The sequence below is a fragment of the Falco biarmicus genome, chromosome 4, assembly GCF_023638135.1.
Source record: "Falco biarmicus isolate bFalBia1 chromosome 4, bFalBia1.pri, whole genome shotgun sequence".
Lineage (NCBI taxonomy): Eukaryota > Metazoa > Chordata > Aves > Falconiformes > Falconidae > Falco > Falco biarmicus.
Genome location: NC_079291.1, coordinates 65,480,881 through 65,506,102, shown reverse-complemented (window position 1 = coordinate 65,506,102; position 25,222 = coordinate 65,480,881). Strand labels below are relative to the sequence as shown.

At 57.8% G+C, this 25,222-nt stretch overlaps 2 protein-coding genes across 4 annotated transcripts in view; both read right to left on the bottom strand.

The window, feature by feature from the left end:
• Positions 1-9,449, bottom strand: part of REXO1 (RNA exonuclease 1 homolog) — a 40,487-nt gene extending 31,038 nt beyond the window's left edge. Inside the window, exon 1 of one of the 3 annotated variants that reach the window (XM_056335690.1) lies at positions 9,052-9,449. In XM_056335690.1, coding sequence (XP_056191665.1) covers positions 9,052-9,247 — 196 coding nt within the window. In that variant the 5' untranslated portion in view covers positions 9,248-9,449. Of the gene's footprint in view, positions 1-3,201; positions 3,345-8,308; positions 8,929-9,051 lie in introns of those variants that run through there. The other 2 variants (XM_056335691.1, XM_056335692.1) reach the window with 2 other exon arrangements.
• A 7,883-nt stretch (positions 9,450-17,332) lies between these two features.
• On the bottom strand, positions 17,333-25,217 carry ABHD17A (abhydrolase domain containing 17A, depalmitoylase). The gene is made up of 5 exons (XM_056338058.1): positions 25,104-25,217; positions 22,130-22,645; positions 20,018-20,212; positions 19,170-19,349; positions 17,333-18,261 (listed from the first exon to the last, which is right to left on the bottom strand). Exons 2-5 carry the CDS (start codon positions 22,441-22,443, stop codon positions 18,036-18,038), a joined length of 915 nt encoding a protein of 304 aa, XP_056194033.1. The 5' UTR covers positions 22,444-22,645; positions 25,104-25,217; the 3' UTR covers positions 17,333-18,035.
• Positions 25,218-25,222: the final 5 nt, after the last annotated feature.

The following is a 25,222-nucleotide window of genomic DNA, read 5'->3' as shown; positions in this document are numbered from 1 at the left end:
GTTGTTGTAAACCGGCAAGTATTGGAAGAGGAGTCAAGCTCTTGCATGCATGCAGGAGATGGACGGCAACTACCTGCCTTCCAGAGGTAACAGAGTTACTAAGCAGTGCTGCTGCTAAACAAAGGGGAGGCAAAAATTAGAAACTCCCAAATTTACAGCAATTAGGATCTCAAAATGGAAAGGTTTGCTGGCCAACCCGCAGAGGGACCAGCACAGGCCGAAAGCGAACACTTTCAAGAGCTGTCACTGCTGATGTTACCCATTTTCCTGGGTCACTTGGAGCTGGCAACAAAAGGCACATTCATCAGGAGATGGGGAAGGTGAAAGCTGTTGGGAGACTACTTTAAAGGCAAAAAAAGGCATTTTTTTATTTTAACGTCATCAGAACAGCTTTGTTAGCTTAACAGCTTGCCTATGTTTACAGTGCCAGTACTTAGCAAATGGACAACCTTTGCGATTACAGGAAAATTATCACCATTGGAAAATTATTTTAAGCATTTCATTTAATGCTTCACAGACAATACAGTAGTTTCTCAAGAACAAAGTGTTTCCAAAAGGCCATACTAGCAGGCTGAGCTTTGCCTCTCTTCAGAACTAAACAGTGCAAAAGAAATGGCAGTTTTGGGCGCAGACCTCATTTGCGAGTACCCAAAGCAAATTTCCAACAATTAATTTAACAATAATATCCAACCACTTGGAAATAATTAACACTGAGATTTAAAATAGTGGCTTTCAAATAGTTATCCAGAGTAAATGGGTTAGGAGGGCAGGTAAGAGGAGCTCAGAGAAATGGTTCTTCAACTTTAAATATAACCCTAGCCCTAACGATTTTTTTCCTTTTTTTTTTTTTTTTTACTCCTTCTCACTCTTTCTAAATAGTAAATTCAACTATTAAAATTAGATAACCTTGTGCTGGTCTAAGAACACCAGGGAAGCAAGGTCCGAGGGGGTATTACAGCCAGTCTAACCAAGCTGGACCCTCCCTATGCACCCCACTCCCTACATTTGTTAGTCCCCAAGAGGTATTTCATGCCACAGCGTCAAGGTACATCATGAACCAACATGGTCATTTCTTCAGCAGAAAAAAGGAAGCAAATATGAGAAAAGAAAGTCTTAGATTAGCAAGACTGAAAAAAGTTTGAACAGTTACCCATCACACTGCAGTATTTTTAAACCTGCTGTGACAAAGCCTGCTTGAGGTCATGGTATGGTTTCACCAGATGTTGCCAGCCAACATAAGTGCTCAGTGCCACCAAGACTGTCTCAGTGGGCTGAACTGGTTGACCAGGGGCTTCAGCAGAGGGTGTCACACCCAGCACAGGGAGGGGGATCTCACCAAGGGACCAGAGCAGCCAGACATCATCCTCATACAAGCCATAAGCCATTTTCTCAGCTCAGCCACTCGAGCCTGCTGACACACCGTGGCTGGAGAGGAGACACAGACGTGCCCAAGTGGATTCAATCCAGCAAGGGAGCATGTCACCCCCCAGCAGGCTGCATTATCAGGGAACAACTCACTCAGGTAGGACACTCACTTTGACAGGAGGATGGCAGGGCATGCCCCTCAAAGCAGCTCCGGCAGCAACATCCAGGGAAGCAGTACACACCTAATTTTATTCAAGAAAACAATTTTGTGCAGTTTTGCCTCTGGCACAGCAGAAGAGGCATCTAAAAGGTCCTCAAGCCTACTAAATATGGTAGCTTCACCCTCCTGATAGCCTCACAGACAGTCCTGGAAGACAGCTGGGACTACCACTGCTTCACACAGCAACACCACTAGTTAAATCTGAAGATCCAAAGCCAGAACAAGATGGTCTGGCCCATGCAAAAGCAGTCATTTACATTCCTCTATCACCCCCGTGATGTACAGTCCCTGCTCTGGTGCTAAAACACCTGCGGCAGGCAAAGAGCATCAGAGGTGTGTCAAGATCTGTGATAAATGTAATGCCTTCCTAAAAGGAAATCACACCATTAGTACATTTCTCCCACAGCCTAGGAAAAAACATGAGAAACAACTGGTGGATTTGCCAGGACAGGGGCAGAAAGCAAAGGCTGGCACCAAAAATATCATGATTTCTCCCCAGGCTGCTACCCTGACCCCACAGTCTGTCATCACACAGGCTAGAAGGCATCTCACCATTTTAAAGTCAATGATACATTAATCTAGATACTCAATGTTTGGATTCTTTGGAGATCTTTCCATTCCCTCTCTCATTTTACCTTTAAAGTTATTCCTCAATATACAAGAAAAGTTGAAATTCTGCTTAGGAAACAGAAAATTAACTAAGACTTATTTTTTCTGTTTCCAAGAAAAAGAGCCCAGAAAACATTTCCACATCTCCTGTACAAGTGCTAGGTAAAACTAAGGGTCTACTCCAAAACTTAGTAAGTAAAGCCACTCTTCAAAGAAGCAGAAGAACAAAAGAAAAATACTTCAATTATTCCGGTGTCGTCTTTTCTCTCTTTTCAGCTCCGCCTTGAAAACTTACTTTGACCAGCATGTCCACGAGCAGTAACACTACTCCTCATCCCCCAGACTCTTTTTCTTTTCCAGCCTTTCTCTGGCTTGCTCAAGATAAGTTATCTTCTCAACACGTGTCCTACTTCTTTAACTGTTTCAGGTGAAGAACACCCATTTAAGAAAAAGAACCCAAACCACTATTTTAATACAGTCACAACTGGACACTTTGAAAAACAAAGTTAAAAAACTAAAGAAAAGCACCTTTCAAGCTATATTACATTTAAACACTTCAGCTGTGACTTACAAAGGGCTAAACCTAAAACTTAAACTGGTTTTAAAACCTGTCTGGCTTTAGAGAACTCAAAAGCTGGAATTAATACTTGCAGCTCCTTTACCACTCTGCTACCTGCGGCTCTGCAGGCTCTCTGAACCAGCTAACCCAACACACTCCCCAAAACTCAGCACAGATCCCCTCTTCAAGTAAAAAGGGTAGATCTCACAGGGAAATGAAAACCCTCGTGCAACTAAACTCTCCAAAGCAGAGCTGAGTTTTATGCATAGTCCATATATTTCAGAGGCAGATGCAACGCTGAGGACCAAAGTCTCACGTTAAATGAATGGCTGACACGTGAAAGCCTCTCTGGAGAAGGTACTTCTCACGCAGTTGCTTCCTCGCGTACTGCAATCCACACCAAAACACAAGTTCACTCCACAGTAAGTCAAAAACTTCAAAGAATTACCTGAGCTCCCCGCAGTTAGTAAGTATTGCAGATATTTGTTCATGCTGTACTTGAGGCTTTTAATATCTGCTCGGTACTGCTAAGACACTCCGGCAAAGGCGTGTGGCACAATACCGCTGACCATGTGCTGACACAGCACTCTCCGGGCTGCAGAGATAATTAGGGCAGGACTTACCAACCCAAAGTCCCGCCTTCACCCTCATTTACTCCCAAGTCTGACTGGGTTTTACTCAAGTGTCTGCAGGGGGTTTTTTGGCTGTTTTCTTCTTCCCTACCACTACTACTATAATCTTGGGGAATTTTTTGACATCTTGCTTTCCCCACTCCCCAACTGCAAATGTTACTTTTTACTTGATTCGAGCAACCCAAGTTGGCAAGCACAGCAGTTTCCCAAATGGCAATCCCCAGGCTCCTGCTAAGCCATCTCCTCATCCCACCGGGCCCCCCAGCCGGAGCCCAACGCCACCCCACTTCTCAAGCCCCGCAGCCCACGCTCAGCCCCAGCAGGGAAGGAGGCTGCAGGGCAGGGAGATACCCAGCCCTGCCTGTCAGTACCTGCCCGCAGCCTGGCACTGCTGCCGCTCAGCATCACACCAGCCGGCACGCCGCCCCGGCGCCTCCAACCCATCTCTCCTGACACTAGGCAGCCCAGGGAAAGTGGTTTGGGAAATCCTGGACTAGCAAATTGTGCTTTCCGCTTCTCCAGCACTAACACGGCACTGCAGGGTTTGACTAGAGGGAAAAATAAATTTTAAAAAAATCAGAGGAAGCGTTTTAATGTCAGGTAAGAGAGTGCATGCTGGAGAGAGAAATCCTGCAAGAGTAGCCAGAGGCCTCCTGTGGCAGCTGGAGAGGAGGCCAGGGAGCTCGCAAACACCGGCACAACTCCTGGGCCTTCAACACCCAGGCAGGTCGCTGCACCTTTAGCCTTCAAAATCCTTCCAGCTTGACAGAGATTTGCTCCCACCTCCTGCTTTTCAGACGTCTGTAACAGGAGCAAGGAATTGCCGTGTGCAAGCTCAGGGCCAAGGTTCCCCACAGCCACGCTCGCCCCGCTTGCAGAAAGACAAAAATCAGAAGGGCCCTGCCAGCCCATGCTGAAATCCCAACACACGAAGCAGCTGCACCTGCCCACCCACAGGAAACCCACCATAACTGACAAGTTAGTTAAATGACAAGAAATCCCTAACCACTAGAAAGCCATGACATTGATTTACATGAAAAGACACGTCCTGACCTTACCATCAAGTGGGCTTCCTATTCTTCATTTCAAAACTCAGTTAAAAAAAACTTCCACCGTTAACATTTTGGTCTGTACTGTTCTAAACACAAATGTGGAAGGGGGCAGGGAAAGCAGTCTTAGCAACCCCCCCACATGCAGTCCATGGACTAGAGCACCCAAAGCTGAACCAACCTAATTTCCCCCCTCAGCAAAGAAATACTGAGGGCAATTCATAAGTTCCTGCTCATTCAATTTCCCTGTAGCAAATACAGCGATAAAAGCTCTTTTTTTTTTACAAGAAGTTGATATTGCACAACATAAAACTACAGGAAGGAAAATGCAGCTGCAAAGACTTTTCCCTTCATCCTTCCTACCACACATGGTGCGAACCTGCACTGCAATATAAGTAACATAAAGGCAACCCCAGACAGCACAGAGAGGCTGCTCCCACCACACACGGCTCAGTTTAACGTGCAGCCCCTCAGCAACATGCTGTATGAGGAACCCCACTGGGGAAGATGACAATGTCCTTGATCCGACGGTGACACACGGGCTGAGGATGATTAAAGTTGGGGTTTAACAGTTAAACAGCCTCTTCAGGTTTTCTCAAGTATCATTTTGCACAGTGTTTTATATACAAGTCACAGCCATCCCATGTGGTTGCTCTTCAGCTGAAGACTGAAAAAGGAGAGGTGAAGGGCCTTCCTACATCAGTGACAGGATCAACAGGGTTAAAGCTGGGGAGATAAGCCCAAGGATATCTCCACACCTGACCTGGGCCAACAGGAGCCAAACAGCATTACAAACGGCTTACTTGTGAGCTGGGTAGTGTAAAATCACAGAGAGGTGAAAAAAGTGTTGTTACCACACAAACCCATCCAGACACCTTCCAAAGATGCAATCTAGATCTAATCTGCAAAGCCTTGCCTATCTAAATAGAAAATCCACACAGCAAGAAAACCACTCCTCAAGCTTTGGACTATACCAGAAAACTGCTGAGCAATTGTCAGTGCACACAACTCCATAATAAAGTCTTTTGAGGCAGGGTGCTGAAAGCCTTGCTCTTCCCATCTTGCACTAAGGCAAGGATCAGAGCAGACAAAGAGGAACTCAGACCTCCAGACCTGGACACAGCTTACTGCTCCGGGTTCAAAAAACATCCACCTCCTAAGCATCTGCTGACAGCTGTATCAAAACCAGCAAACCAAAGAGCTGGTTTCCTTATGATATTTATGAAGAGATGTATTATGCTTCTTTTATGTCTTTCAGCATACTCAGGACCTAGACTTTAAAGAGAGACCTATTTTTCTCCTCTACAGCTCTTGAAGAGATGCTTTTAGGGCTGAAGGCAGTTCTTCCCTCCTACTTACACAGCACGCTTTCAAAGCACTTCACACACATTCAATAATCTCTTCATCCTGCTCAGAAGCAGGTGGGTTTTAGTCATTTTGTAGATGGAAAAAGCACTTCAGCCAAGTCAGGATTAGAATTTGCAATCTCCAGATTCCCAGTCCTGCACAGGCTCACATCCCATTTCTGAGCCCACAGGCACTGCTGTGGAAACACCACATCGGTGCACGCTACCGCCCCCGCACCCTCCTCAGCTTTCAGCCAGTCCTGAATTTCCAGAAGCCTCCAGGTAGCCACGCTCTTTTACCATGCAGGCAGACGCTTGCAGTAAAGACACTGGAATAGATTTCCCACATGAAGTACCATGCATTTCAGAACCCAGTTCAAATGTGCCCTACAAAGCAGATGCATCATGCTGGTTCCCTCCTCACCCAACAAGATTTTATTTACTGAGCTGCTTTCAGAGGGGAAGAAAAGGGAGCACCTGCCACATGCAAACAGCAGCAGACGGGGGAAAAGTCAGTCCTGCTGCTGCTGATCTCCTTAACAGGCACGGAGGCCTCTTTGCCGTTGTCTCCCACTGGCTGGGAACATAAGAGAAAAATATGGATCATGTACGGCGAACCCCAGAACAGTATGCTCCTCAGGAAATCTGGAACAGTGAGGGGTGCAAAGAAAAGGGGAACAGTCCCACTAACTCCCCACCTCCTCTCTGCTCCCCCTGGCTTGTGTCCACAGCCTCCTCCCACCACAAGCAGGCAAGGCTAGCTCCACTCCTCAGTTTCCAAAAGCTACTTTCAAGGCTATGGAAGATCTACTAAGGGTTTTGGGGTTACTGCCAGTCCTACAGTGATCCTCAAAACATCAAAGTCAACATCAGTCTTGAATCAATATGCTTAGCAGACTAATTCTTCGGATGTTATTGTTTTTTCCAGGCCCTATCCCAGAAAACACAGATCTGCACTGTAGCTCTTGCTGTTGATACCCACCTGCTTTTAAAAATTACGCTTTTAAAGCTTATTTATTGAGTGATGCGATTAAACAGGTCAAATATGCCCAAGTGCACTGTTACAAGGCTACTTGTAAACAAGACAGGCAGTTTCACTGACAGGGAGCAACTTATGGTGGATTGAGAACCTGCTTTCAAGAAGATGGTTGCCTGGCTGCTAAACTACTACACCCTCTAGTGTAAATCTTAAATACATCCTTCCAGGCTAGACGAGCTTCAGACAGACAGAGGAAAAGATAGAAGCACTTCAAGCTGAACCCTTCAGATGAAGCTAAGCCATAGCACTGCTTACAAAATCACTGCAAAGACGTTTTCTGCTGCTATAGAAATTGTGTACCTTACACAACCCCACTAAAGTCCTTTCTAAAAAAACAGCATTTCGCAGCAGGTTCAATGCTCTTCTTCCATTTCTCAATCAAAACAGACATTTAAAAAAATGGCTGAAGTCCAGTACTAAGCTGAGGCAGAATTTACAGATCCCTGGTTATGACAATCCTGCCATGCCTTAGATGCCAAGAATTTGGGAAAGGAAGCAGGAACACGCAGCTCAGCCAGCTGGGGGGAGTGGGAGGCCACAGGCTGGAAGTTAAGCCTCACAATGCCGTTTCTTTCACAAGTGGCAGACACTTCACCTAGGAAAACCAGACCCACACTAGAGCTTTTGTTTTTCAAAAGCCAAAGCTTCTCTAAGAGCCGTAATACAGTAGATAAACCATTCTCACTCCCCAAAATACAAGATTTCTCCTGAGTCACTAACATATCCAAGCCATGCCTAACAAAATATTGGGATAATTTGTCATTCACAGTCAGCTCTTAAATAAACACTTTTCAGCCAGTATTAGAAGCTGAACACACTTTCCAGGTGCACCAGGAGGTTTTACTAAAGACGAACCTTCTCTTCCCCATTTCAAAACTCAAAACCAGAACCAGCTTTTATTTAGTACAGCTGCATGTTTCAGGTGGCAGACCAAAATGAGCACATCCAGTTCCAAAACTGACACCCTACAGATATTTAAAGACAAACAGAAGTAGTACTCTGAAAGCTAATTATAATATCAAGCATTTAGAGGACCATCCTAAAGGGTTCTAGAGGGTTTTTCAAATTCAAAAGAATAATGGAAGAGGTAAAAAACTTTTGCCTTTCTAACACAGTATCCATCTGCCTGTGACAGCCCTGAGTATACTTTGCTTTCTTTATTTTAAACTAAAACAGAGTCATGGTAAGTTGACCTTCTAACGAGGAGACAAAAAATTAATCGCTTTCTAAACCCATGAATAACCTAAAGTTAAGCAAGTACAGAAAAAACCCAAGTTCTGCTTTATTGTGACACCTGCTTCAGGTTGTTGAGACCACGCATACTAGCAAGTATATCTAACTGCAACAGCAGAGCTTTAACAAAAAGAAGCAAGAGGTATTCTTCTGGGGAGAAGAACGAAGCCTTTTCTCTCCAAATAAAATAATCAGATGAGCAAATAATGTAAGTAAAACAAGAGTTGCTGGAAGAATGAGGACAACAGCAGCTCACCAGCGTTTTTGCAGCCAAGCTTCGTTTTGAGAAACCTGGCAGCACTCCACGCCTTCCTCGAGTCCTTCATCGGGAGGGGGCCCAGCTCCCCGCAGCCCCCCCTGCAACACCCCACCAGCAGGACCTGCCTCGCAGCACCAGCCTAGAGCACGTCACCTGCCCTGACACCTCATCGCTGCTGCATGAGCCGGGGTGCCTGGAGGGACAAAGAAAGCATCCAGCAGCACTGCCCTCCCGCAGCCTCCATCCTGGTGACCAGACAGGCTGTCCTCAGGCCATCGGACATTTTGGAAAGCTGCTCCCCACCACCCTCGGGCCAGGCAGCAACGGTAGGATCCAGGGGAGGAGAGAATCCACCTCTCCCTCACCCCGGGTGAGGTAAAAAGTCCCTTCAGAGGCAACAAGAGGAGACAACGCAGGGCCCAGAGCCCGGGCAGGGCTGAGGGGCTCAGGGGACCCACCTGCCCCGCCTGGACGGTGCCCACAGCCCACCCGAGAGGGGCTGCAGGGGGCAATACCCGGGCCGGGGGAGCAGGCGGGGTTACAAGAGCGGGAGACAGACTCGGGCCCTGAAGGGTGGGCAGGCGTGGTGAGGAGGAAGGGCGCGGGCCTGGCCTCGCCAGGAGGAGGACACGCTGCTGCCGGGGGGGGCGAGGGCCGGGCAGCGCCACGGCCCGGGGCGAGGGGAACCGGGGGAGGGGGAAGGGTGTACCGCGGCCCGCCGGGCCGGGCCGGGGCCGTACCTGCGCCGTGGCCGAGGGCCAGCCCCGCGCCGGGGCCGCCAGAGGCTCCGCACCGCGCCGCTGCCGCCGCCGCCACCGGGGGGTGCCGGAAGTGGCAGTAGGGCCGGCGGCACGGAGGGCCCCCGCCCGGCCCCGGCCCGCCGGCGCTGAGGAAGGGGCAGTCGATGCCGCGGAAGTAGCCAGTGGATCTCAGCATCCCGCCGGCTGCGGGGCGGGGAGCGGGACCGGGGCGCGGGGCAAGAGGGAGAGAAGGGGGTAGGTGAGGAGGCGCGGGCGGCGGCGGCAACGACGCGCTCCCGCCTCACACCACCGGCGCCGGCCCCGCCGCCATCTTGGGAGCGCTCGGCCCGGCGGCGAGGCCCCCGCGACGCCGCTGCCCGCACTGAGCTGCCCGCCGCGCGCCTGAGCCGCGCGGGGCGGGGCGGGAAGTGGCGGCCGGGGCCCGCCCAGTGCTCGGCGCCCGCCCTCTGCTCGGGGCCCGCCCAGTGCTCGGGGCCCGCCCTCTACCCGGGGCCCGCCCTCTGCCCGGGGCCCGCCCTCTGCCCGGGGCCCGCCCAGTGCCCGGGCTGCCCCTCAGGAAGTGGCCGCGGGGACCCGGCGCCGCCCAGACGCAGCGGCCGGCCTGTGGGAGCTGGCGGGTGTGTCCGGGGTCAGCTGGGGCCGGGCCCGCGCCCCCAGAGCGGGGGAGATGCGGAGGGACAGGCGGGGAAGGAGGGTGCAGGCCCCGGCACCCCCGCGACCCCCCCCTGCCACGGGCACAGCAGCGGCACCGGGCTCCCTGTGTGGCCTGGCCCCTGCTATGACCCACCATCCCCGGCACAGCCCACCATCCCTGCCATGGCCCCTACCATGGCCCACCAACCATCCCCAGCATGGCCCCCGCCATGGCCCACCATCCCCGGCATATCCCACCATCCCTGCCATGGCCCACCAACCATCCCCAGCATAGCCCCTGGCATGGCCCACCATCCCCAGCACAGCCCACCATCCCTGGGCCATGGCCCACCACCCCCAGCGTGGCCCCCACCATGGCCCACCAACCATCCCCAGCACATCCCCCACCATGGCCCGGGCCATGGCCCACCAACCGTCCCCAGCACAGCCCCCACCATGGCCCACCAACCATCCCCAGCGTGGCCCCTGCCATGGCCCACCATCCCCACCATGACCCACCACCCCCAGCATGGCCCACCACCCCTGGCACAGCCCCTGCCATGGCCCACCACCCCTGGCACAGCCCCCGCCATAGCCCACCACCCCTGGCACAGCCCCCGCCATGGCCCACCATCCCCACCATGGCCCGCTGCCACAGCATGGCCTACTGGACCCATCATGGCCCACCCCCACGCGATAGCACCCCACCCCCAGTACGGCCCACCACCCCCAGCACAGCCCACCACCATGGCACAGCTCACGGCCCCAGCCTTCTGGAAAGCAGCAGAACACCAGCCAGGCTGGTTAGGGAGACTCAAGGCAGAAATAACTTGTCAGAAGCCACCCGGGGGGAGTGAACTCGCTCTGCCATGGAGGCTCGGCCCCTCTCCCCCAGTAGCCACCACACCAGTATTTACCAGTGGGGAAATGGAGGCGCATGGTACCAGTGATTTGTCTGTGGGCTGGGCCGGGGGGGGGGGGTCAAGCGGGCGAGGGGCACCCACACCTCCTGCGAATCACCTGCTGCTGCCCCAGCCTCGGCTTTTCAAAGGAAGGAGCCTCCATCCGCAGCAGGTGAGGCTGTGTTGGGATGACAGTGAGCCACCAAGCCCTTCAAGGAGAAATCCCATTAAGCGGAGCCAGAAGCTCCAGCCCAGTGAGACAGGATGATCCAGGAATGCCTCATCGCTTGTGAAAGGAGAGATGGGAGAGAGCCTGGAAAGGTCTGGGGCAGTGCAGGGAGCCTGCTAGATGGTGTAGAGAACAGTGCCCAAGGGGGAGTCATCCTCGGCCCCAAGGAAGGCCAACGGAAAGAATACAAAAGTCATGTTTCACAGGAGTCTTTTAAAAAAACCAAACACTTTATTTTTAAATACAGTGCCACAACAAGGTGATGCTGCTGCCTCCTCCCTACCCATTGCCCCACACAGCATCCCAGCAGAGCGAGCCCCAGAGCAGAGCCCACCACCGTGCCTGGCCAACATGCCGGGGGCAGCAAGCAGGAGACCAATGCCCCAGCACCGCTGAGTTCTGGGGGCAAGCAGCTGCTGGCCCCAGGAAACCTGAATAATCGATAAAAAGCTTTTAAACAGCGCGAGACACCAGGAGATCAACAGCCTTCTCTCTGGCAGAAATATGGAACTGACTCAGGGTGCTTTACAAGGTACCCGGGGAGGGCTTGTGCTGAGCATCCCCACCCACGCCTCTGCCAGCCAGCTCCCTGCCTCCCACAAATGCTAGAAAAGCAAGCTATCTTTCCCCCCAAAAAAGAAAGCATTTTTATCTTTATGATATAGATAAACCTATTTTATGTAACTTCAGCTGTAATAGAGAAGGCTCTGTAGAAAGACCATGCGCGCAGACACACGCTGAATAACGTTATTTCCCTGCCTTATAATTCTCATCCCATGCCTGCTCAACTCACAAGCTGGGAAAACAAAATAATCTACAATAAACCATTCATTTCTCTCCCGACCTGCAGGACTCCACATGGAAAAACTACATGAAATTGGTCCAGGCTGATCTTGGCTATACTTTTGCTTCCCCATGTAGGAAGGAGCAGCTTGGTTAACTGGGATGCCCACTCAGCTCCCAGTTAGCAGCACTGGAAATGGTGCCGATGATCCCTGCACACCCTGAAGCAGCCCCTCTGAGAACAGGGACCCCCAAATTCACCTGTCATAGTGGATCTGAGCTCACCCCCAAAGCTCAGCACCCCAAACGAGTCCCTCCAACCCTGCCAAGGACCTAAACCCCCCACCACTGCCTCCCAGATCGACTTAATGGATCGCCAAGACTGACCTCATCTCCCCCCGCCCAGGCACAAGTTCCTGACCCCACTGCAGAGAAGCGAGGGGGATTTCTCCAGCCACTTGTCCCTGGGGCGCCTGGCTGATGCTCCCTCTGCCTCCTGGCACGGCTCACACTCAATGGCCAAATGCTCCAATGTAAGTTATGGAGGGGAACAACCTGGGGACATGTCCCAGGCATGTGGCAGGGTTGTCACAGCACCTCAGGTCCCCACGTGGGACAAGGGGCAGCACGGAAGGACATGCCAGCACAGCCCTTGCTCCACGTTTTTGCTCCTCTCCTGCCCAGGGAGAGCCAGGCAGAGGGATGCCACCAATCTGGGCTGAGCCTGCCCCCCCCCTCCCCCCAGCCCCTTACTGCCACTGGGTGACAGTGGGGACCTGCTCCCTGCACTGGGGAGACCTCGCACTGTTCTGGCCTTCCCCGACACAGCAGGGATGGGATGGAGGATGTGACCCAGAAATGTGGCTCCAAACCTGCCACGGGAGATGTTCCTGGTTTGCTCACAGGGGCAGCAGGGCAGATCCAACCCTGGGGTGGCTGGGGTGTCCCCAAAACCTCATCCCCACCCACCAGCCAAGTTCCAGCAGCAGGCGAAGCAGCTCCTGAGGGGAGTGGGTCCCTGCCACCCCACAGCCGTTCCCCACCCTGTGATCAACCCGCATGCCAGATGAATCAGATTGAGTTTTTTGGGGGGGAAATAGCCAAAAATAGGGAAAGCAGCCAGAGATCCTGGTGTGGCAGGAGCCTCCTGCCTTGCAGACCCCTGCTCCCTGCTTGTTATTTTGCATCACTGTATAAAAGCACCTCCTGGGGCAAGTTTCTGCTCCCTGTGGTGGGGGTTACAGATTTTCTCTGCATCCACACAGGAATTTTTCCATTGTCCCAGCACAGTCCTCATACGAGGTGCCAGCCAGGGGTTTGTCAATTTGCTGAAAGAAACGGATTGGTGGGAGAACAGGGGCTTCTCCAGAGCTGCCAGAACTTCCTTGCGCAGGATTGTCTCTTTGCAGGAACGGGCTGTTTGGTGCGCAGGGCAATACCCGTCCTGGTTCCACCCCACACGGCTCCCGCCATGCTCCACAGCCTCCCTGGGAGACCTCCCCAGCCCCACTGCAGCCTCCTACTCACCCCCAGCCCTGCCATGGCCATGGGTGCTCTGTGACACCCCAAAACCCCATCCACATCCAGTGATGGCCCAGCTGCTGCATCCCTTGCTGCCCAGCCCCAACCCACCGGGTATCAGCCAGCCCAGGGGGGGATGCTCCAGGTCCCCAAGAGTGCTCCCAACTCCCCACCCCAGGTGGTCCCAGCTCCCCAGAGTGCTCCAGCACCCCAGGGGGATGCTCTGTCCCATCAGGGGAATGCTCCAGCTCCCCAGGGGTGCTCCCAGCCCCCCCAGGACTCGGCCCCTGGCCCTGGGTGCGTGGTCCCACATGTGCAGTCCAGGCGTCGTCGCCGCAGGGCTGTGGCAGCCCGTGGGCCTCCCTTCACCGTCCCAGCCTCCAGGCATCGCTCAGGCATAGGATGACAAAGGGAAGCTCACAGGGGGCAGGGGGCCGCGGCCCCACACTCCTCCAGCCGAGCACTCCTGCAGACGGAGGAGAGAAGTAAGCCAGGAGGGGAGGGAAGGGGGCAGGAGCCTGGGGGGGCTGGGGGATCCCCAGCCTGCGCTGCAACTGTAGGAGGTGAAAACCAGCCCATGGATCTCCCCAGCGTGACCCACCAGCCCTGGCGCTGCTTGTTCCCAACTTGGGGATGCGGTGGGCGTGCAGGGTGGGAGCAGGGCCATGCGCCCAGGCAGTGCTGGCGTGTGCAGGTGGGTGTGGATGAACGTGTGGGTTTGCCTGTGCAAACCCAAGGGGGTGAAGAGCGCAGCACCGAAAGGGCAGCACAGGGGTACACAAGCAGGGTCGCACATACACGTGTGTGCACACATGCCTGTACCAGGGTATGCACGCGTGCATGCACAACTGTGTGTGTGCGTGTGTGTGGCCGTGAATGCATGCACAAGCCTATGCAGGTGTGCGTGTGCGCAGGTCACCGTGTGCTCAGGTGTCAGTGTACAAATGTGAATACCTGTGTGCATGTCTGCAGGCACATGCATCTGTGTGCGCACACGTGTGTCTGCACATACATGTGTGTGGCTGTCTGCACGCGTACGCGCGTGGTGCACAGCTGGGTGGGTCCAGCCCATGGTTGCCCACCCGCAAAGGCCAGGCTCAGGTACCCTTCCCAGGACTTAACCTTGCCCAGGGGGACCTTGGGGACCACTGGGCACCCGCCACCCCCCAGCCAGCAGCGCAGGGTGGTGGGTGCCCCCCACGCTCCCTCCTCCCTGGGATGTGATGCCACACTCGATGCCTCTCACCAAGGAAGCACTGGCCGGTGTCTGGGTGCAGCTGCAGGCACGCTGGGATGCTCGCAGCCCCTGTGCTGCTCAAGGAGCATGGACAGACGGGCTCTGCTCCCCCAGACCCGCTGCCATCCCTGCCCCCAGCTGTCCCCCACCAGCCCCAGGTCGCTGCCTCACTCACCTGGCAGGGCAGAGCCAAGGGCTGCTGCCAGCGCATCCTCTCCTCTTCTTGTCCTTTCCTGTCCCCTTCCCTCCATCTTAGCCAGCGCTGTGCAGAGCCCCTCACCCTGCCATCCCTCCTCCAGCGCCCTCCCCTCTCCCCAGCCCGACCACAGATGGGATCCTTCCCCTCTGCCCTTTTATACCATCTTTGCTCATATGACAAGCACGTGAAAAACCAGAGCAAAGCTTGGAAAAAAGCTCCTTAAGACGCTTTAATTCAGTTTCCTGGATCCCATGACTGAGCTCGGCCTCTGAACAGGGTCTCATGACCGTGGGACGCAGGCCCCGGCCATCAAAAGCCTCATTTATGCCCCAAAAGAGACTTAAACCCCTCCTGGCGCGTCACCCAGTGAGCCCGACGTCCCCCATGCCCGACCTCGGCCACAGCCCCATCTGCACCGGTGTGGTACCTCTGCCGAGGGCTCATGACAGCAGGAATCCCCCCTGTGGGACCCCTGGGACATCCCACACTTTTTCCCCTCTCACAGCCATTGCACGCGGGCACACGTGGGCACACACCAAAGCCCCTAGCCCAGCCACGTGCCTGCGACTGCAGCGACGGCAGCAGGAGCTGCCTGTGCTCCCGCTCTTCTGGCTGGGGACTTCAAAAGGACCTGGGGGGACGCCAGCACTGTCCCCTCTGCTGCGGCTGCTGGAGGGACTCTGGGACACTGCCTTTGCCATGCTGAGACCGAGGTTTTGGCAGAGCCCCCCTCCAGGCACCAAGCGCCATCCAGGTCTGGCCCCCACTCAGCCCCCTTCCCGCCCTGTCCCTTCCTGGCACTCCCAGCCGTGCCACCAGCAGTGGGGACAGAAGTACCATCCCAGTGGTTTGCAGCCAGTCTGGCCCCACTGGTGGGGGATGCTGCGCGCAGGACCCCCGGGGCAGGTCTGGCTCATGCCTTCTGGGGACCCTGCAGCTCACGTATGGATTAGTGCTTCTCCCTCCCTCCTCGCTCCAGCTGCCGGTGCCCAGGTGAGGATGGAGCCTCAGTTCTCCCTGGCCAGGAGCAGGGAAGGATCCAGACCTAAAAAGCCCGGATCCCTAACAACGACGGATCACAGCCGTGCATCATGGAGGCAGCAGCCAGCAATGGTCGGCTCACCGGGATCCAATACATGCAAACTGCATCTAAATTTTGAATATCAGGCTGAGATTTTCTATCTTTTTGCCTTTTTTTTTTTTTTCCCCCTATAAACTGAGACATGATAAATACAAACTCAAGCCACCACGACATCGCCCTGAACCCAAGCACCAGCTCTGAGACGTCCTGCCGGCAGTGCAGAGCTGCTCTAAAGCATCCGCAGCTCGACAGGAAACAGGCAGCAGTAAGAGGATAAAAATACCCTCGGTGCAAACAAAACATCTCTATGTCGGGATTAGGACACCGTGGGCTGCTCCAGCTCCACTAATCGGGGCCGGGGCCGGAGGGGAACTGGGCTGGGTGACCCTGGTGGCTTTGGCTTCCAGCACACGTGTGAGCTGAAGGCTCTAAAATCACCCCGTGCCGGGGATGGGAGGGGAGCACGGGGGGATGCTCAGGGAGCAGCCAGACATCCCAGCTCCTGGACCCTGAACCCCCTCTGCAAAAACCCCAGCACCCAAATCCTCTTCTGGCTTCTGCAGAGCCCCAGTGCCGAGGGTCCCCCCTCCTCACCGCAGCACCCTGCCTCGGTCCTGGGGGGAAGGTGAGGGGTGTGGGGAGCTGGGGGGTCCCATGCCCCCCCCGCCCCGTGGCTGCCACCCACAAACAATAGGTGCATTTGAGCGCTCCGTGTGTCAAATGCAAGGCCCCACCACAGGCCCCTGAGCCCCCCACCCCCACGAGCCGCCTAAGGAGATTATCGCTCCTCACATGAGCCTGTGGGCCCCACGGGGGAGGAGGGGACACGGGGTGACAGGGACAGGGAGGGGGGAACCGGTTTCCTGAGAGCCCCACGAGGGTCCCTGTGGGCACGGGAAGGGACAGAGGGATGCTCTACTCTTTGGCAAAGGCAAGGGATGCAGGAAAACACACGGACACTCTGAACAGCTCTTTCGGGGTGATTTCGGAGCAGCCGTCGACCCCCAAAAGCACAAAGCCGAGCGCCCTGCCGCTCTGTGGGGCAAACACCCTGTCTGCTGGCAGAGGCCAAGGCGGGATGCCCCCGTGCCTGCCTCTGTGGCCAGCACACACCAGGAATCACGGAGTCCCCTGGGAGCCCGGGGCACAGCTGGGCACAGAGTAGGTCAAAACAAAGCTGTGCTCACCCCAGGGTCACCCTGCCTGCTCAGGACCATGCTGTGTGCCTCGCCATGCTGGCCCTGGCACACCGGCAGACCATGGGGATGTCCCCCTTCCCCTCCCTGCAGCACACCCGAGGCCCCACGCTCCTGCTCCTAGGAGGCTGAGACCTCCTAGGTCCTCCACCTCCCATGGGAACCCCTAATGAAACAGGGCAGGGGCTGGCGGGGGAACAGGCTCCCGTTGTCCCCACAGCCCGATTCGAAGAAGCAGACCTTTGCAGCCCAATCCCAGGAGCCCAAGGGCTCCTTCCCCATCTGCTGGCACCCTGGGGCTGCCCAGTCCCCAGAGGAGGGTGACAAGCGTCAGGGATCTGGCCAAGTGCAATTCAGCAGAGACATCGGCCAGCAGGGAAAGCCAAGGGGCTGGAGCCACATGGGCTGGGGCTGGTCCCCCCAGCAGGGTGATGGAAAGGCAGCCCCAGGTGTACCCAGGGAAAGGGTGCACACGGGTAAAACGTTAAACCTCTGCTCTTTATTTGGTGCCTGGTTTCCTTGCCCCGTTTCCCCGAGCGCACTGCCTGCGAGCGAGATGGAGAAGGTTTTCTAGGGATGACCTGAACGCGGGGAGCGCTCTGAGAAGGCAGAGCAGGGGGCACCTCCTCCATGTATCCCCAAACTCCCCTTGGGACACAGACACTAGGCACCCCACCGCCACCAGCGCTGATCCCGGGAAAGCGCCATTGAGAGCAGGAACTGCCACCTCCTCCGTCCCGCCCCGCAGCAATGGCGGGGAGGGGGCTGGGCCCCCAGCCCCTCTCCAACTCGCCTTATTGCTATAGTCAGAGCAGCAGAGCAGCCAGGAGGAATTCAGGAGTTCGCTGGTTTAGGAGGGGGGATGAGGACACATCCGAAGCCAAGGGTACACCATCAGGTGGGTGGGCTCTCATCTTTCTGAGGAAGGGGGAAGGAGCTGCCGTCTCTTGCCAGCCCGGCCGGTGGTGCCAGCAGCGCCGGGGCTGACACCGGGAGGGAGGAGAGTTGTGCTTGTGTCCAAGAGGAAAATGCACCATCTGCTCCAGGGCATCCTGCCCTCTCCCGAGCCCGGAGCTGAGGTTGTACAAACTCATTGCACCTCCAGCAGCAGGGATTGGGGAGGGACACTGGGAAGAGAACTGGAGAAACAGGCAGAAACCCCCTGCCCGTCCCCCTGCCCTGCTAGTTACGTTGGCTGGGCAGCTCCTGGGAGATGAATTTTCGAAGGCGCTCGAGGTACTGGCTGTAGAGTTCAATGTCATTGTGCCCGGCCCCGTCCACCCACAGCGGCTCCACAGCCTTGGGGCAGCGTTCAAAGAGCGCCAGGCCATGGGAGAAGTCGATGACTTCATCCTCCGTGCCGTGGATGATGAGGACGGGAGAGGTGATTTTGGAGATCTTCTCGATGCTGCAAAGAAAGTGGGTGAAGAAGAGATGAGAGGCGGGGTAAGTACAGGGATCATGGCACTCCCTCCTGCCCCCCAAAACTTATTCCCTCGGGGAGAGGGACCAGGAAATGCTCTTTGATCACAGCAGAGCATGGGGACATGGAGCTTCTGCCAAGGATGACCTCCAGGACAAGGTCTTCCCTGACATGACAGACAAGGACCAGACACAACAGCCCCATGGGACCCAGGCAGGGCTGACAGTAACCGCTGCAGGACAGCGTGGACGCAGGCCCTCCCCGCTCAGGATCAGCCATGCCAGGCTTTGAGGAGTGGAAGCACGGCTGTTCTCAGCCCGGCCCCGGAGGCCACGGGGACGTAGAGCGTGGGCTGGTGGCTCCCCGCCACGGCTTCTGGCTCGGGGACCGTCTCTCGGGCCCTGCTGGCCCGGCTACGAGGAAAAGGCAAAGCAGGAACTCATCCCACCTCAGTGCTGCTTTTCCATGCCACTGCCTCTGCCGTCTGCAGAGGGGGGGAAAAAAGGCCAAGAAATTACTCCTGGGGTGGAGAAGGGTCCCAGGGGCACCTGGGATCACCCTTGTGATACACTACAAGGGGCCAGTGGCACAGCCCCAGAGCTGGCAGGCAAAGACACTGGACAGGATGGCCAGGAGGTGATGCCACCAGGGGACTTGGGGTGCACACACCATCAGGAGAAGGCACGGTGACCCCAGTGAGAGTTACAGCCCCCCAAGACGGGGTAAAATGCAAGGCAAGAGGATGCCGATGGGCACGTTTAAGCCCATCATTGGAAAGAGACCCAGTTTTCACCACAACCCCTCTTCACGGCCAGGGCTGGTGTCCAGGACAGAGCTGGTCTGGGCACTGACCCTCCAGAGCTGACCCTGTCCCTTCTCCTCGGGCCACTCACTTGGGGAAGGCATCGAACCAGTAGGTCTTCTTGGTCTCAGGGAAGGCGACTCTCATGCCAGAGGTGAGCGGGGAGTGGAGCACGATGGCAGCACACTCGTAGCGGGAGGCCAGATCAACTGTGGGCACTGTGCCGATGCTTTGTCCATATAAAATAATGTTCTCCGGGCTGATCCCATATCTGGAAGAGGGCAGGTCAGGTCAGCACCCAAGCACCAGAGTCACAGTGCCAGGAGATACAGCCCAGGGGATCACCCTGCTCTGGCCACAGCACCCTGCAAGGCTTGCTGGGGCCAGGGGGAACAGGGCTCTGTCCCCCCTGCCTTTCCCTCACAGCTGGGCCCAAAGCAGCTGCCCTGCACCCCCGGCAGGACCAGGGAGCAGCCGGGGCTGAGCTGCCAGAGGAGCTGTGGGGGGTGTCAGGGCTCACCCTCGGCAGGAGCAGGGTTCCAGGCAGGCTTGCAGCCGCACAAGGCAGCCCCCAAGTTCCTGGGTCACGCTGCGAGCCGGGCCACAGGGCAGGGGAGGCAGAGCCCATCATGGGGCTGCACCTTGAACCTGGCTGGGGAACCAGGGCTGAGCACAGCCTGGGGAGAGCCTGGGAACGGCAAGATGGGGAGCACAGCTTGTGCCAGCACCTCCAAGCAAGGTCATACCCCTGCAGCATCCCAGCCCCTCCAGGTCCCCCAGCCTGCTCCCCTGCAGCTGCTTTCCAGCCACCCCTTGCCATTATGAGTGGCCCGGGTTCCCTCTCTGGGAGATTTCCTGTTTTCCAGACTGCTGGACCACAGGGTTTTCCTGGCGGCAGCATGGACATCCTCCCTTCCCCCTGCCAGGCACCCAGCTCACCGCGTCCGCAGCGCCTGCCACGCAGCATCGATGTCGGAGTAGAGGTTCCTCTCGGAGGGCTTGCCCGTGCTCACGCCGTAGCCTGAGTAGTCATAGGAGAAGATGTTGCAGTTGATGCGGGTGCCCAGCCCGATATAGAAGCTGCTCATCTGCCCCAGGTCCACGGCGTTGCCATGTGAGAAGAGCACCGTGTATCTGCAGCACCGAGGAGAGACAGGCACAGCAGGTTAATCGTGGATTCTGCGGTGCTGCTGCACTGCCCAGCCCCACCAGCAGCTCAGGGATGGATGTGCCTGGGCAGCACCAGCCGGGACATCAGCTTGGGAGGCCAAAACCCAAACCCCAGGACATGAAGGGCCAACGCTCCTCTGGCCATCAAGGAGGGTCCTCGCAACGCCCCCAATCCGATCCTGGAGATACCCAGACACACTCCTTGCCACCCAGGGCCAGGGGCTTGCTCCCAGCAGAAACAGGCAGCCCAAAGGCAGGATGATTCTGTTCAAGTTTCTGAGTCTATTTTTGGTAAAAAGCTCAGGATTTGGGGCCGTTTGCCCAATGGGGATTTCAAGTAAGAGTTCTGACAGCAGATTTTTTTCTCTCCTGAGTCTGGCAAGACACCAGGCACTGGGAGAGAAGTGAATTGTGGGAGTGACAAGGCACAAGAAATTTCCACCATAAGGGGAAAAACAATGTTAATCATAAAAATTAACACTAATAGCAGATTGATGGAAGCTTGGCTCTCTTCTGCTGGAGGGAGGGAGCAGGACCCACTCCATGTTGAGCCCTCACAGTTGGTCCGAGAGAGGTCTGCGGCCAGGTTGAGCCTCTGTGTCCCAGCCTGGACACCGCAGGAAGGGAGGGGGTGGCAGGATGGGCTGGGGGTGGGGAAGACAGACAACAAGCGAGACCTGATGCCCCAAGGGGTTTGGCCAGATTCCCCCCAGCCTGGAGCTGTCCCTCCAGCCCTGCAGCCTGTGCTTAAACAGCCGCTCCTGCAGGCTGGCTGGGAGCGGGGCCAGCACCGAGCATCGCTGCAGCATGGCGCAGGCAGGTGGATGTGCAGGCAGAGCAATCCTGCCACTGCTCTCCTCTCTCTGGGAACCCATGCAGGGACAGCAGACATCCCCATGGGCAGCCTGCAGAGCCCTCTAACATCTCTCCATCCCCTGCAAGAGCCACCCTCCTCACCCCCAGCCCACTCAGTGGCTTCAGAGCCCTTGGTGAGCTGGGGGCTGCTCCAGGCTGCACTCCCCTGTGCAGGGGTCTCTGCGGATGCCGTTCCTTGGAAGGCGCATTGCTCCCAGGTGGATACCAGTGGGGGAGCTGGTCAGCTGGGGTGGTGCAGGCTTTGCGACCTGGCCTCCCTCTGCACCTGAGCCCCCAAGCTGTGCCACCGGCTCGGGGAGCAGCTCCCAAGCCCCCTCCCGTCCCCTAGTGCTTGGTCACCAGCAGCCGGGAGGTGGTCTCCACCTCACACCCCAGGCTGCCCCTCTCCAGCTTCCCAGTTTTCAGACCCACGGGAGTGACCAGCAGCAGGTTGTGCCTAAACACCTCCTGGCTTTCACTCCTATCGCCCTTCCCCTTGAGGAATCAAACATGCTCGTGAATGAGACTAAAAATGCAGCCCCAGTTGCCCGCAGGGGTCTCCTGGCTGGCACAGGCTCTTGCCCATCCACATGGTCGCTGCAGGGCTGGGGATGGAGGCTGGGGTGCAGACCCCTCTGGTGCTCACCAAGAGCTCACTGCACAGCTGGAGCATGTTGTATCACTGGCGTGTCATCAGGAGGGATCTGCGGGACTGCCTAAGGAATCCCTACATCCCTGTAGCCTCCGGCTTTGCCTCCACTCCCTGCTTAATCCCATTCCCGGCTGCAGCCACAAGCCAGACTGGTCCCAGGAGCTGAGCTCACCCGCCCCGCAGGATGCCTCTAAACCCCCATGGCAGGGCCGGCTCCTTCAGCGAGGCGCCAGGTCGGGCTGGGTCGAGGAGGTGGTGCTCAGCTGAAGGAGAGAAGCGGGCAGGATGGCACGCTGCCTCACCAGCGCCTCACCAGCCTGGTACCAAGCGGCTGGGGTCAAACAGCCAGGCTGGTACATCCAGGGGCAACTCACCTGGCACCTGGCACGCAGCGGACGTACATGCAGCCAACGCGGTTCCCCCGACTGCTTTTGGTGACGAACACCTCAATGTTGTCCAGCTCCCGCTGGGAGTACTGGAAATCCGCCCGGTCCTTCAAGTGCAGCTTCCACCGCCCCGCAGCGCCGCCTCGCAGGGAGCCCGTGCTGGTGCTGCCCACAGGCTCTGGCTCGGGGACCACGGCATAGGTGGGCTCTGGGGGCAAGAAGGCCAGTTTGGCAGCGATGCGGCTGGGGCAGGGGGGACAGCAGAAGAGGCAGCAGAGTTGGCTGATCGACAGCCCGTTCATGACGGCAGCGAGGCAAAAGGCAGCCGCGTCTGGAGCGAGGGAGGATCCAAATCGGACAGAGGCCGGGAACGACGACAGCCTGGAGAGGCCCCGTCCTCAGCTGGCCCTCGGCACAGCTGCCGCCAGCAGCCCACTGTGGGCCGGGGTGCTGGTCGGGGCTGGGGTGGCCGCCATCCGTCCGTCTGCGGGTAGCAGCGGTGGCCTGTGGGCAGGACACGCAGCAGTGAGGGCTCTGCGCTGGGCACCCCCCAGGCACGCGTGACCCACAGCCGGGGACAAACACGCACCTCCCCAGCACACCCATGCGCTGGCGAGCACAGGCACCGCACCGCCTCTAGCCGAGGGGCGCACCGTCCCATCCCTCCCCTCCCCCAGCCCCCACACTCACACTGAACCCACGCAGCCCCCCAAAACCAAGCCTCCTTCAACACTTCCCAGCCCCCGCACCAGGCCCACGCTGAGGAGGCGAGGATGGTGGGCGCAGGATGATCGCACACATACACACGCTCCACAACAGCCGCGTGGTCGGTGGGACGAAGGATGCAGCCCCCCCTGGACCCCCCAACCGCCGGCACAGGCCCAGCCACACTGGCGTGCAGCAGGAGCGCTGAGCTCCCAAAGAAAAAGGGGAGGGGGAAGAAAGGGGAGAGGAGAGGGAAAAAAAAAAAAAAAAGCAACTATTTTCTGCAAGTTTGGGCACAGGCTCGCACTGAGGAATGTCAAACCAGCCCACACCCCGAGGAATTTGCTCCATCTGCTTCCGAAGGGCTGGGAAAGGGGAGGAAAGGGTGGAGGGGGGCTGCCCGCCCAGCGGGAGGAGAAGGCAGGCGGCACCAAAATATGCCAAAATATTCAGAGAGAAGGGATGCCCCGTACCGCGGCCCCGCTGCAGGCCCTGTGCTGGGGAGGCCAGGGCTGGGCTGGGGTCCCCCTCCTGCCGGTGACCACAGTGGTGCTGGGGCCGGCACACAGCAGCCCCGTGTCCCCCCAGTTTGGTGGAAGTGGACGGGGTGTCCGGCGGCCGCACACCTGCACGGGCACGTCCCGGCGTGGGTCCACGCAGGCAGAGCAGGCAGCCGCTGGCAGCGCAGGCGCCGTGGGTCACACTCATGCCGTGTGTCACGCTTGTGCCGGGCCAAACCCCAGCACCCGTGGGGCTGGCACCCCCGTGGGCAGGTACCCCTGGGGGGCTGGCACCCCCGTGGGTCTGGCATCCCTGAGGGCAGGTTACCCCAGTGGGCAGGTACCCCTGTGGGGCTGGCACCCCTGGGGGCAGGTTACCCCCCATGGGCAGGTACCCCTGTGGGACTTGGCACCCTGTGGGCACATAACCCTGGGGGGCTGGCACCCCTGTGGGCACATTACCCCCATGGGCAGGTACCCCTGGGGGGCTGGCACCCCCATGGGGCAGGCACCCCTGCCCTCGCCCCACAGCCAGCATGAGGGACCAGATCCAGACCCCCAAGCTAACCCCCCGCATGGCGTGGGGCTGGCTCCATGCTACACACACCCCGCTGAGCCCCCCCCCCGCCAACAATCACTCCATGGCCACAGCAGGAGGATCCACACTGCACCCACCCACTCACTTGACCTGAGCAGGCCACCCAACACGCTGACCCACACGGGATTCCCCCCCCCCCAGTGACTGGTGGGTGCCCCCCACCCCACCAGTGACCAGTGTGGGCCTCTCCTCTCCACTGACAGGCATGGGAACCCCCCACCCCACACACAGTGACTGGCGTGGGCCTCCCACCCCCCACTGGCTGGGGAGAGGGGGGTCCCACACACACTGACCTGTGTGGGCCCCCCCTACTGAGTGAGTGCCCCCCCCCCAAACACACACACTGACCCATATGTGCCTCCCCCCACCACCTTCCAGGCACAGGACCCCCCACCCCACACACACCAACTGGCATGGGTGTCCCCCACCATGGGCTGCTGTGGGAGGCCCCCCTAAATTGACCTGTGTACCCCCCCTCCACTGACTGCTGTGGGACCCCCACCACTTACCAGTGGAGATCCCCGCCCCTGCTGACCAGCGTGGGCCTCCCACCCCACTGCCAGGCATGGGACCCCCCCACCCCACACTTGCTGTCCCCCCCCCCCCAGACTGCTGCAGGCCTCCTACACACCAGTGGTAACTGGTGTGGGACCCTCCTCAAACACATGCTGCCTCGTGGGACCACCATGCCCCTCCATTGACCGGTTTGCCCCCCCTCCTCAAACACTGCCCTGCGTGGGCCCCCCCCCGACTGCTGTGGCCTCCCCCCTCACTGCCCCGTGTGGGACCCTCCCTCAAACCCACACGCCGCCGGGTGGGACCACCGCGGGCCACCCCCCGGACTGGTTTTCCCTCCCCACACACACACACAAACACTGACCTGCGTGCCCCCCCCCACCGCTGTAGGCCTCCCCACACCCCCCACCGCCCTGTGTGGGCCCCACTCCCTCCACCGACCCATACGCCCCCACTCCCCACACACGCTGACCCCCGCGGGCCCCCCCCCGACAGCTGTGGGTCCCCAAACACAGACCCTGAGCGGCGTGGGGCCCCACCGTCCACCGCGGGGCCCGACAACCCACCGCCCCCAGCACACGCTCATGCCCCCCGCGTCCCCAGAGCCCGGCCGAGGCAGGGCCGTGCCCACCCCCCCCCGTACCTGGGCATGCTCCGGCCCGGGCCCCCCCGCGCTCGGGGCTGCCGAAGGGACGGGCGGCCGCTGCGGTCCTCCGAGGCGGGGGCGGCGCTGCACAGCGGCCCGCCTGGCCCCGCCCGCTC

Coding starts and splice junctions, on each gene's coding strand:
- ABHD17A (XM_056338058.1), bottom strand. CDS start 22,443: ATGAACGGGCTGTCGATCAGCCAACTCTGCTGCCTCTTCTGCTGTCCC. Junction 19,350..20,017: donor TGGCAGGCGCTGCGGACGCG/GTGAGCTGGGTG, acceptor GCCCTCTTCCAG/ATATGGGATCAGCCCGGAGA. Junction 18,262..19,169: donor TGGTTCGATGCCTTCCCCAA/GTGAGTGGCCCG, acceptor CTTTCTTTGCAG/CATCGAGAAGATCTCCAAAA.